Source organism: Brassica oleracea, chromosome C4 (genome assembly GCF_000695525.1).
Source record: "Brassica oleracea var. oleracea cultivar TO1000 chromosome C4, BOL, whole genome shotgun sequence".
In the NCBI taxonomy this organism is placed as follows: domain Eukaryota; kingdom Viridiplantae; phylum Streptophyta; class Magnoliopsida; order Brassicales; family Brassicaceae; genus Brassica; species Brassica oleracea.
The window spans coordinates 42,096,651-42,109,796 of record NC_027751.1 but is presented as its reverse complement, the minus strand read 5'-3'; the positions used below and the strand labels follow the sequence as shown (position 1 = coordinate 42,109,796).

General features: G+C 38.4%; 1 protein-coding gene and 1 pseudogene across 1 annotated transcript; one reads left to right on the top strand and one right to left on the bottom strand.

Annotated features, from left to right (window-relative positions):
- The first annotated feature begins 1,761 nt into the window (after window positions 1-1,761).
- LOC106338922 lies at window positions 1,762-5,100 on the top strand (annotated as a pseudogene).
- A 3,607-nt stretch (window positions 5,101-8,707) lies between these two features.
- On the bottom strand, window positions 8,708-9,475 carry LOC106340022 (UPF0057 membrane protein At2g24040). The gene is made up of 2 exons (XM_013778891.1): window positions 9,230-9,475; window positions 8,708-8,979 (listed from the first exon to the last, which is right to left on the bottom strand). The coding sequence occupies exons 1-2, from the start codon at window positions 9,317-9,319 to the stop codon at window positions 8,842-8,844; spliced, it is 228 nt and encodes a 75-aa protein (XP_013634345.1). The 5' UTR covers window positions 9,320-9,475; the 3' UTR covers window positions 8,708-8,841.
- Window positions 9,476-13,146: the final 3,671 nt, after the last annotated feature.

Sequence of the window (13,146 nt, the reverse complement as noted above, 5' to 3'; positions counted from 1 at the left end):
CTACTGCTTTGAACTTCTCCATGTAGTCGCGGAGGCTCTGATCTTTGGTTTGGTTGAGGTTCCACAGGCTAGAAGCGGTAGCACTGCGCTTTGTGAACATAATGTACGTCTTGAGGAAAGCCGCTGATAAGTCTCAGAAGCTTCCAATTGAGTTCTCCTCTAGTTGGGAGAATCAGGTCAGGGCTTACTCGTGGAGAGTCTCGACGAACAGTTGACAGTAGCCTGCGTCCCTTTCTTCATCGGAGAGTCGAGCCCGTGCCATCGCGATATTAAAAACCGTCATGTGTTCCACCGGGTCTCCGCCGGGCTTGTACTCTGGTAGGCGCAGCTTCTCTATCTTCCTGAGTTGCACATTGGTTAGTGCACTAGTAAAAGGGGTTCGCGAGGTCGCGGTGAGTACACTCTCGATTTGTGGAGCCGCGCTGGTAGCTTGATGGATCTTCGAGCTCATTTGCTGAAAGATGAGTTTGAGCTCAGCGATATCGCGTATGGTTGCGAGATCTGGTCCTATCTGTTGAGCATCGACGGGAAGGGTTTCGTTAGGTTTCGAGTCATCTGAGATGTGGTCACCACCCGTCGCCGTAGGGTTTGTGTTGAATAGGCGACGGGGTATCATCTGTGGACGGCTCGTTTGGCCGTCTGGAGCGGTGAGTGCTGCGACCAAAGTAGCTAGATGGTTGTTGGTCGTCTTTTGAACTTCGTCTTTTCGAGCGAATCTAGCCATGACGGAGCTCACGAAGTATGTGGGGATTGGTGGAGCGGCTTCAGACGTAGGGGTTGGTTCTCCGCCTGGAGCGCTGAAGGTGGCGTCATCTTGAGCCATGTAGACCTAGAACGTTACTTTAGTCAGCCCCACGGTGGGCGCCAATTGTTTGTACGGGATTCAGTCGACTAGGTTGAAATAACTCGAAAATGGGATGACTAAAGACGTTATATTAGATCTGATCAAAAGGAGGTACAAGAGTGACAGGAGATCAAGGAAACAAGCCGGAGCTCGAAGAGCAAACCGGAAAAAGGTACAGAACGATTGTGTGCTCTAGCCGTCGATCCCTCTCTTGTTGTTGCCTCCTCTCCCTTTATAGGCTTTCCCTTCTTGTGTGCCCTAAATCCGGTCTCCTTTTGGGCCTTAACTTCAGAAGGCCGAGTATACGGACCTTGGTGGAGTTCCTCCGAGCCGGGTGATTTTGGTCGGCTTGGTCGTCGGCTAAAAGCACTCTAGGACCGAGTTGACAACCTTACTCGCCGAGCCGAGTAAGTTTACATCTTGTTGGGCTAGACCTTGTTATTCGATGGGCCTTGTGGAGGGATGTAATCCATTTCCTACGCTTCCCGTTATTACAAAGCCCATCCAGCAAAATGTTGTATGTCCAAATATCGGGAGCTAAACCACTAGAAACCATTTGTTTGAAAATTTCTTGAGCGTTATCACAATCTCCAACTTGACAGAAACCTTGGATAAGGGTGTTGTAAGTGATGGTGTTGCCAACCAATCCTCTTTGAGACATGTCGCGAAAGAGTGCCATTCCACTTTCTACTCTCTTAGACTTACAAAAGCCATTTATGAGAGTAGTATAAGTCACAACATTTGGGTAACAATCCTTTCTAACCATCAAATCAAACATCTGCTTGGCCTCCTCTATGCGATGGTGCATGCAAAACCCATTGATCAACGCACTGAAAGTAAAAACATTCGGCCTAACTCCTTTGTTCTCCATTTCACTGAATAGGTCGAGTGCATTATCCATCTTCTCTCCTAAAGAGATGACGATATCGTACTCCTGCAGTCAACAGTTTACTGAACTCGTCCACCCAAACGCAAACGCAAACGCGAACCTCATCGTCTCCGATTTGGCTTCAGCTGATTGGGTTTCTTCGCAATCTCTCTGTAAAATTCAAGCAAGCCCTAAGAAGACACATAAAGTGTAAATAAGAAAAATTTGTGATAAATATTTTAGGAGACTTAACAATCAATTTTAGTTAAAAAATAGTAGAGATGATGTTATTTGAAGATACTTAGAAATTAAATTAACTAATTCTGTATATATGTTCTCGTAGAATTACATCATCTCCTCCTCACCAAGCCACACTCTCTTCTCCACATCAACCCCACCTCTTCCTCTCTCCTCGTCACCGCCGTTTATGACAAAGAAATACGACATGGTGGAGGATCCGACCACAGACACGGTGGTGTGTTGGAGAAATGGTCGTAACAGCTTCATGTCTTGGTATTCTCACACCACTCTCCTTCCTCGCTACTTCAGGAATATCATTTTTCCCAGATTCATTCGTCAGTTCATCACTTATGTAAGTGCCTTCTTCACTAGTTCCTTTGCTTCTTTGTTCTTTTTTTTTGTTTTCTAATCTCAACATTGGATTTCTTTAGATGAATTTCTTAAAAGGTTAGTCCTCAGCTTAAAGGTTAGTCCTGTGTGCTTCCTAACGACTACACTCAAACGGGTTTCTCAAAATTTGTTCTTTTTTTACGTTAAACATACCTTCTGATCTTAATAAAAATAAATGTATAGAAGATAAACCACTCCTAAAGAGAATAAAGCGGAGGAGGAACATGGGTTTGCAGACTATGAATCAGCAAGGATCAGAATCAGGTATGTCATGTGTAGAAGTTGGGAAATACATATTTGAAGGGGAGGTAGAGAGGCTGAAGAGGGACCATAGCGTACTTGTAGCTGAGGTGGTTAGGTTGACAAGGTAGCAACATAACCCCACGAGCCAGGTTGCAGAAATGGAGCAGCGTCTGCTCGTTACGGAGAAGCCCTCGCCAAGGCTCTGAACAATCCAAATTTTGTTCAACAGTTTGCACTAATGAGCAAAGAGAAGAAGGGGTTGTTCCGTTCAGATGTTGGTAGGAAACGAGGCTTACTTCAAGTCCAAGCTTGGGGACTATTGAGGAAAGAATGTCACATGATCAGTAGTTTTACAGGACGAAAGATGATATGGAAACATTGCTGGCTGCAGCTACAGATAATGAGTGAGTAGTTTCGTGCCTAATAAGGATGAGCATGTAATAGAAAGAGACTATGAGAACCTAATATGTAAATACCTTTATGTTGTACTCAGTATATATTGTACATTCACATAATCAATAGAATCAAGTTGGCACAGTCCTTACATGGTATCAGAGCAACTCGATACCTAGACCTAAAAACTCTCAGCCGCCAAAACCTATCTTTCAAAACTTTTCACGACAAACATGTCAGTCTTCCTCAAACGGAACCATTACCATCTCTGAAAATCCCACCATCCTGAACATCAATATGACAAATGTTACCAAACTCACCTCCTCCAATTTTTTATGTGGAGCCGTCAAGTCACCGCCTTGCTCAATGGATATGATCTTGCATCACATATTGATAGATCTTTCCAGCCTCCAGCGCCTACAGTCACCACTGACGGGAACACTGTACCCAACCCGTCTTAGCGATCTGGAAGAGACAAGATAGTCTTATATTCAGTGCACTCCTAGGCGCGATCACCACCACGATTCAGCCAATCCTGTCCACTGCTCAAACCTCCGCCGAGATCTGGTCTCTACTATCTGAGACATATGCGAAGCCTAGCAGGGTTCATGTCAAACAAATCAAGCAACAAGTTAAGAATTGGACCAAGGGCAACAAAACAATTGATGAGTATTTCCAAGGACTCACAATTCGGTTTGATCATCTCGCACTCCTCGGTAAACCATATGATCATGAGGATCAGATTGAGTTTATCCTTGCTGGCCTGCCCCAAGAATACAAAACCGTTGCTGATCAGATTGAAGGTCGCGATCTTGCACCATCTCTCTCCGAAGTTCACGAGAAGCTTCGAAACAGAGAGGCCACCATTCAAGTTACGGCTGCAGTAACTACAATCCCTGTCACTGCAAATGCATTCACTCATCGAGGCAACGGCTACTCCCACAACAACCGCCACAACAACAATCGTGGCTCTCAGCAGACCTGTCAGCAACAGCAGTTCGCGCCAAGGAACCAGCAACAACAGCATACTCCGCGTGGCTACCAAGGCAAGTGCCAAATCTGTGGAGTCTTTGGACACAGTGCTCGTCGATTTCCTCAACTCCAGCAACCCTCTCGCGATTACCAGAACTCGGTCGCCTCGTCTTCATCCTCCTACGCACCATGGCAGCCTCGTGCGAATATGGTCACTGCTCCCGCACACTACAATGCAACCAACTGGCTTCTTGACATTGGAGCAACACATCACTTGACTTCTGATCTCAACAACCTAGCACTACATCAGCCCTATCAAGGCGGGGAAGACGTCACCATAGCTGATGGTTTTGGTTTGAACATTACTCACTCTGGCTTCACCTACTCTCCATGATTACCCGATTCTGATTGGGCAGGGGACTCCGATAACTTTGTCTCCACTAATGCCTACATCGTCTACATTGGCAACAACCCTATATCCTGGTCTTCTAAGAAGAAAAAAGGCGTTGTGAGGTCCTCTACAGAAGCAGAATATAGAGCTGTTGCCAACACTTCTTCTGAGCTGCGTTGGATATGCTCACTCTTCACTGATCTTGGTATACCACTGCCGACAGTCCCTGTTGTGTACTACGATAATGTTGGCGCGACTTATCTGTCAGCAAACCCCATCTTCCACTCGGGCATGAAGCATCTTGCCCTTGACCACCATTTCATCCGTGACAATGTTCAGTCTGGCATCCTCCGCGTCAGCCACATCTCAACAAAGGACCAACTTGCTGATGCTCTCACCAAGCCTCTCCCACGAACAAGATTCAGTGAGTTATCTTCTAAGATTGGAGTCACACACCTGCCTTCATCTTGAGGGGGCATGTAAGAGATAGAGACTATGAGGACCTAATATGTAAGTACCTTTATGTTGTACTTAGTATATATTGTACATTCACGTAATCAATAGAATCAAGTTGGCACAATCCTTACAGAGCAGTGTTTGGAAGCTATGAATTTGATGATGAAAGATGGTCATTTAGAGCCAGAGAGGGATGTGAAAGTGGAGGATTTGGTTGTTTCACCGTTGAATTGGTGCAATGAGGATCTACATGACATTGTCGATCAAATGTTCTTTCACATTTTGGAATATATAATCTTATAAATATATTATTGTGTGTTTTACATACTAATGGATAGATGTGGACATAAATCTTAAAAGGGATGAATGGTTTTTGTTTTCCAACCCTTAACCTTATTGCTCTTTTGTTCGAAGTCTCATATACTTAATCATTCAAAGATATGCATTATTTTTTGTAATAACTAGTAAGTCTTGTAAGTTGGTTTATACATGCACTGATGCACCAAGGAATCACATCTAAAATCCATTGAAGTAAATGAAAAGACAATTCTTGGCATGAGTTTGGTACCAAAAATTCTGACTTTGGTTGAGATCTAGATGACTCAAAATCAAATTTAAGTGGTTGTGAAAACACAAGTGTTCCATGCAGAGCCGGTCCTCAATATTTAAAGGCTGCAAGTAATAAAAATTTTTTTGGCCGATTTGCATATATATTTATGACAAAAAAGTTTATAAAATAAACATTTGACCCTCGAACCCATGTTATGAAGAGAACAGAAGTTAATTTGCCAATACACCAAAGGAATATTTGTAATTTGTGGCCGAATAAATGCTATAAAATTGGCGGCTGGAAGCCATTGCTTGGTTGGTGTGGCCTCAAGGCCAGCACTGGTTCCATGGCACATCAGGAAACAAGCAACGTTGTTGCTGTCTACAACTGCGTGAATTATGAAGCATGAACACTCACGGGTCAAAAGATTTGGTGTCATCTACCAGTGGCGGAGCCAGCCACATTTTTCACTGGGTCATTTTAATTTCATCGATATGTCATAGGGATCACATAAGCTAACTTTGTAATGTTTCACTAAATTTGTTCAAGTAAAAAAAAAATCATCAGAATTCATAGGGTCACCTGACCCCCTACCGTAACGGTAGCTCCGCCACTGCGGCATCTACTGAGATAGTCAAAGTGCTATATAGTTTTTTATTTTGTGACTTGAAGTGCTATGGTGTTGGATAATAATCTATTATTCCATGTAAAGATAAAAGCATATTAACCCAAAGTCATTAGCTCAGCTTGAAAGGACCCTGGCTATTGTGTCAGAGGTCCCCAGCGGTCACTCGGATTGGAACCGCTGGGATGAAACTGATATTACATGGTGTGGTTTCAGATTTGGGGGATTATGGCTTCGGCCCGAACCTCCTGGTAATTCAATAAAATAAAAAAATAAAGCATATTAAGTGTATTAAGCTAGAACACTAAGCTAGAACACTACTTCATACAGAAAAATATTTGATTTTTAAGGTTTAAAGTGATACATCATTGTTGATATATTGACTATATTATAGTAGATTTTAAATGATATTTATATATATTTTAGTTATTTACATGTGTATATATATTAATTATATATACTTTTTGGGTACCAGTTTGATTCTCGATTTGTTTTGATTTTAGTTTGGTACATATATTTTGGATATAAAAATATAGAAATCGATAGAGTATTTTAGAATTCTAGTCTGGTTTTGGTTTCGGTTATTTTGGTTCAGTTCTTCGGCTATTGTGTAAAATACTCAAGCCTGATTCAGATTGCAGTAATCTTGTTGTGCGTTAGGCATGGGCATTCGATGTCCATGTCCCATTGGGCTTCACGTTGGAGTTCTTGGATTTTGGACTTTTTGGTCGAATTCGATTTATCTTGTGTTTGTTTCTCAAATTGTCAACCTACGATCTTATATTATTAGCAAATTTATCATCATTTATTCGTTAGAGTGCCGTGGAGTTCAAGTTGACAAAAATGCATATGTGGCGTGCACGAATTAGTGACAAAGTTCTATTTAATTACTTTTCAATTTCAGATATTCCTCGTCAGCCTTCTATTGTATACGAGAAAGGATATCTTAATCGCTGACGTTAAGAACTAAGTCCAACAATCATCTTTAGTTGGAATCCTTCAAAAAAAAATTATTATAAAACTATATGGGTTCACGATTTTTAGGTTTTTGTGCAAGTTGGTGTTCTTAAATTCCTTTTCTAAGAATTCAATTCGGTGGAATCTGTTAACTATTTGCGGGCTCCACTGACATGTGATGACCCGCGATTGGTTAGATTTTTTTTTCTTTTTTAGTCCAAAAAAAAAGTTAAAAAAATAGAAAAACATTTTTTTAAAGATTTTAATGGGGTAGACGGTTGCAGATGATAATCTATAACTCCACGATGTCTTGTAGGGAGGGCCTAATGCCTTGGTCAATGGTCAGTTTCAATCATCCCATGTCGCATATAATACCAAAACAACATAAATACCTACAAATTGATGTTTAGACTTTAGAGAGTCAACGTTTTCAAAACTATTGAATTCATTTTTCAAAAGAGTAGGTCGCTAAACTATTATCAATGCCGCTCAAAACTCGAAATACTAAAAACAAATCTTATTCTTAATTAAGTTATACCAATTTAACCGAACATAGAAAATTGAGTTGTATTAGTCTATATGTTTACAAATAAAATGTTGAACTAATGTAGTATTACCACTGATGGATTTTAGATTCCTATCAAGTGAATAACTTTTTCCATAAACATGTTGTTGATCATTTCATTAATCTTCTTGAATCAGTTAAAAGTCTGAAGGCAGATGAGAGCTTCTAAGATCACTTCATGTTAATAATTCAATCTTGTCCTAATAAATATTGATGTGGCGCAATACTTCAAAATTATTATTCATACCGCTCACAACTGTCGAAATACTATAATCTTATCTGTAACTGATTGTATTAAATCTATGCTAAAAAGAACCTACCAGGCTACCAGTGTTGGACTATAAATTCTCATCAAGTGGCCATATTGTTTCATTAACAGTTTTGTTGTCATTTCAGAAATATATATATTTTTTAAACCAATTAAAGTTTTTAAGGCAGATGAGATCTTCAGTGTTTTGTTCTTATTTGTTGATCATCATTTTGCTGATGATCCAGTCTCCCCATATTTTATCAGATCACACTGATGATCAAAGACTTGTTGTGCACGGCACCGGACACAACAACCTTCACATTTTTGTTAGAAGAAAAGGAATTATTCCTATCTTCATCCCGTCAACATCCAACCATCGATCTCCTCTACTAAGATCATATAGTTTTGGAACTGCTCTTCTTAGTTCCATGTTATTGGTTTTCTTCACGGTATAAATTCTAAATAATATAAAAATGAATAAATGTTACCAAGGTGAGCAAGTGTTTCTCTATCTCTGTGATCGGGATAGATCAATGTGAATCCTCTATCTAGAAGATCAAAACAACTAGGTCACACGCTCTTGGTTTACTATATGTATTGTTGTTGCAAGCTTTCCTGAATCTATGTTTGTTTGCCATGATTTGTGTTGGAATAAAAACTTGTTCAAATTCTTCATGTTGTAGATACACGAATACTCTTTTAATGAATAAACTTTAATCTTTTAATGTATGTTCTTATTTTTGATATGAGTGAGAGTTCAATCTTTTTTGCGAATTTTAATCTTAGTAGCAGTTGTTCTTTACATGGGTCTAGGACCTCTAGGTCATGAATCGTTTCTTTTAATGGTCGAAGACTCGAAAGCCCTGGATTGAAAGTTATAAGTGTTTGGTCTGGTGCTGTTCAACCGCATCAACTGTACTTTGTCACCAGAACATTAGATATGATGGGTCATAAGAAAACGCCTTCAAGAAACATGTTCCTGGTTCTCTGTCTTAAATGATTATATTTATAACAGAACACAACGTCCAATGTTAATTAAAAGATACAGAGATCACATTGTAACGAATATGTTACATGTTTCCATGCAAGAACAATGATCAAGCAACGTAGTAGATTGGGCGTCTGTATTCATCAAAGTACTCGTCCCGGTTCAAGAACAAGATGGCGTAGATAGCGTAGATTATTCCAGGGAGGTATCCCAAACAAGTGAGAACCAAACAAATGAAGAACTCAACCTGCATTATTTAAACAAACAAATCAAAATTTTACTTTCTAGTCCCTTCATTAGTCTTATTTTCAGGAAATCGCCCAAACAAAGTCAATTGCCATTTCTAGGCAATCAAACAGTAATAGACATTAGATTATCAAATCCCAATCAACAGAAAGCAAGAATCGTAATCAATCTGATAAAGCTTCATATAGATTAAGCTACGATTTTCGAAACATGAAATTAGAGATCTCAATTCGAGGAAGAGGTGGACTTACAGTGCAACAGCCATGTCTGAGACAAACTCCAACGGGAGGAAGAAGGATCGCGATCAAAATCTCGCAGCAAAGCTCGCAACTACTCACCATCAAGATTGGATTAGCTTGAAGACTTGACCAAAGGAGAAGATAGAGAAGAAACCTCTCGAAACAAAACGACCAATGATAATTACAAATCCAGCGACGCGTAATCAATAAATATAGTATTTAATAAAGATAGAAACGAGTAATATACCGTGAGATCTTCACCGTTCGTTTAGCGTGATATATCTATATTCTACGGCTGGTTATCTTTTCTTTCTTGCCGCAACGTCTTTCTATTGGTTGATTCACTGGAGCTGAGGTACGACTTCGCACAGCACATAGCACTCAGTTTCCTTTATGGGCCAGAAGTATGAAACCCGAGATCTGAACTGAGAACCAATAACCCAAATTCGTATCTGATCTCACTGTACAAATATCCGAGTGATGTAGAGTGGTATTATATATTTTTAATGAATGGTAAATTTATCCATCAAAAAAACGTTTTGTGTAACTTTTGTAGTTATGATAATGGAAGGGGTGGTGAATTGGTGAAATAACCAAAAGAAAAACTAAAATTTATTTGTTAAAGAGAGGATAAAGCTAAAATTAATTTGTTAAAAAGAGGAGAGAGAGAGAGATAGGAAGAGAGAGAATGGGGATTTTTTTTTTTTAATTTTTTTATAATGCTGATTTATTATGACATTACATTTATAAGAAAGATTACATTGACGATTCGACAACCGACAATACTACCTGTCTTATGAAGATCTACGTCTAACTGCATCATCTGAGCCGTCCTATAAAGATCCATTTCTGACCAGATTTACTTGCACCATGTTGAAGATTCTTTGTAAACCTTTCTTCTGTAGTCTGCATTAATAAACCGCTCTCTCCGGGATTTGAAACCTGGATTTCCTGTAATCTGCAAGAAATTGCATTGTCTGGGGTTCGAACCCTAGACCTGGGTGTATAAGCCTTTAAACCTTAACCATTAGGTTATGGTGCTTCCACATGGGGGGAAGATTTGGTTATTTTGTGAATTATTGTTTTTTTTTTGTTGGTTATAGGACAGTGGCGGAGGCAGAATTTTATTTTAGAGGAGTCAATGTGATAACAAATGTATTTTACAAGGGTCAATAAGCTAAATTCATCAGATTTTTCTTTGGAAATACAAGTAAAATTTTTTTTTTGAAAAATTGACATGGTTCAATTGACCCCCCTAGTTGTACATTGGGTCCGCCACTGCTATGGGGTGCAGTTTCTCTAATGGAAGAAAGGCTATTTTTCTAAGCTAATTGTTTTGTCTTCAGCTGAACCAAACACTCAAGCCATCATCGTATTTGTGGTCGCCCATTTGTCAGATCGTCGAGAGAATTTATTGCTAATTGTTTTGTCGATTTTGAGTGTCCGCATCTTCCACTTTTTCAAGTTTAGAATTTAAACGGACATTTTCGGTCGACATGCTCTCAACTTGCTTTTTGAAGCCCTTAACTTCTTCCTTATAATTTTTATGACATTCAAATTTGGACTTAGCAAGCGCATCTCTACATACTTATTCTTCAGCGTAGATTCATAATCACCAACTATGTGGTCGATGTAACCGACATACTCACGAAAGATACAAACGGAAGACTTAGGGTTAACCAAATTCAGCAAAAAAATAATTTGGAAAAAAAAAGATTTAGGTAATATTTAGATTTGGAAAATATCTTCTAACAGATTTTGGAAAAATTTATGGAATATTTGTCACCGAATCAGGCAGAAACATATTCAATTCGCTGTAGTCAAAATATTACGTAGATTAGGTAATCTCATTTTCTTTGAGTACATATAATGTTGATAAATAAGGTATACGTTGATGGATTTTACATTCCAATATTGGTAGATGTATGATGAATAAACGTTAATTCATATAATCTATTGTATTTCAGATAGTAGAGAAAACAGTAGACTGTATATTCTACTTTCGCAGATAAATGTACATTAGGTAGATTGTAAGAGCATCTTTAACGGGGTAACTTATGAAAGAGGTGTTTAGAAAAAATTAGTTTAATAGTTGGTAGGTTCCACCCAAAATGTAACAGACGCTGCTTGATGCTCCCAGATAAGCGTCGAATTATGTGGGTTATTTGTACTGTTCACGAACCCATCAATACGTGCTGGTCCGCGATTGGTTTTTTTTTTTAATCAGATAAAAAAGAAAAATTAATAAAATAAGCATCCCCTAATGAGGTGCTGCGTTAATGATGCTCTAAGTTCTAAGAGACGCAAATAATTAGGACAAATAATTATGTAATTAACTGAAATTATATTCTATGTAACCGTAGATAGTAGATTGGACTTTCTACCATTTGTAGGACGAAAAAATAATATTATATGTTACTAATAATTACAAACAACAGATATTTTTCTTATGATTGCTTCTAGTTTATATACACTATGTATAATTTTCTGGATATATTTTACTCTTTTTTTATGGGAAAATAGTAAACTGAATTTTAAAAATGTTTAAAATATGAAAATTATTGGAAACATAAGCATGATAATATATATGTTTAAAAGTTTTTTTTTTTAATGTAGAATCATATTTTCTTTTACTCATTCTGGTCATCTACTTAGTCTATAAATCTGATACTAAGTTTTATACATAGATATATCCTGGGTGTACAACGTAAACTAGCATTTCTTATATATTCTAACACATTTATATTTCGAAACGTTATAATCAAGAAAGATGTCTTCAGTATACCTACAACTTGATAACGACATATAAGCACAACGCAGTGATATACCTTATATATATTTTGTGCCATAATATGTTATGCCTTTTACCTTATGTGGCGCTTAATGAGGAATATGTTTCTCATCTACTCTACTGTGTTCTGCGTAAGCTAGGATGTATATTCTTTGGAAATCCGGAAAATATGGAAACTTCCATATTCGGTTAAAGATGTTTACTAAATCTAAACTAAATCTTCCCTAACTATCTCATAGAATATTTTCTCCCACGTTTTTCTTCTTCTCCCACGATCTTTTCTCTTCGTTCTTTGTGTTTCTCTCTTCTTCATCGACATAATCATCTATTTTCTCTATCAATACAATATGGTTCTAATCTATGTTAAATCTGGTGAATGGATGTTTAGTTGTAGTGAAGAGTGGAGTTTCGTGGTAGACAAAGAAAGGCGGGGTCGAATGGTAACATTAGAAACTACTATTCCATTGGAGAAGCTTAAGATAATGGTGTGTGAGGATTATGGGGTGGACCAAAATGTTGTTAATGTCGAGTTCAGTTATTCATTGTTGAACTCTCCAACAGGCTAGTCATTAACAGTCAGAGGCTAAAACTCACATGGGGAAGATCTCACGTCCCAAAACGTGGTCAAGATGGCTGGAAGTACCAACAAGGCAGTGTGGCTCAGAGTGTTTTACTAACTCCACCAATGCAGCAGCAATATTATATGCATCCAGCACCACCTAACCAGGATAAACCTTATTACCCATCAATGGACCCGCAGAGAATGGGTGGTTCAAGCACCAGCGAGAACAACAGAGCTTACCTGATGCCTCCACAACAGCCATAACACTCCACCACCATATTGACAATATATATGTTGTTGATCATACTTAAATATGTATTTTCTTTTTCCTTTTTTTGGGGGTTGAAATATCAGTTTAAACAAAGAAGATCAATCATACCATTTGATTAGTTTCACTTTCAACAAGTTTCACTTTTTATTTGCAGTAATAAGAAACAAAAACAAACCAAAAATGTGATTTTTCTCTATACTAAAGTTGTTACAGCTTACATGACTGTTTTTCCTTACTTGGAAGATAAGAAACCAGAAACCAAGTTTACATCATCATCATTATCTTCACCATCATCATCCACATCA

Excerpts from the sequence above, each read along its gene's own strand:
- LOC106340022 (XM_013778891.1), bottom strand. The coding sequence starts at position 9,319 with ATGGTGAGTAGTTGCGAGCTTTGCTGCGAGATTTTGATCGCGATCCTT. Across the intron at positions 8,980-9,229 it reads TCAGACATGGCTGTTGCACT|GTTGAGTTCTTCATTTGTTT; the intron begins GTAAGTCCACCT and ends TAAATAATGCAG.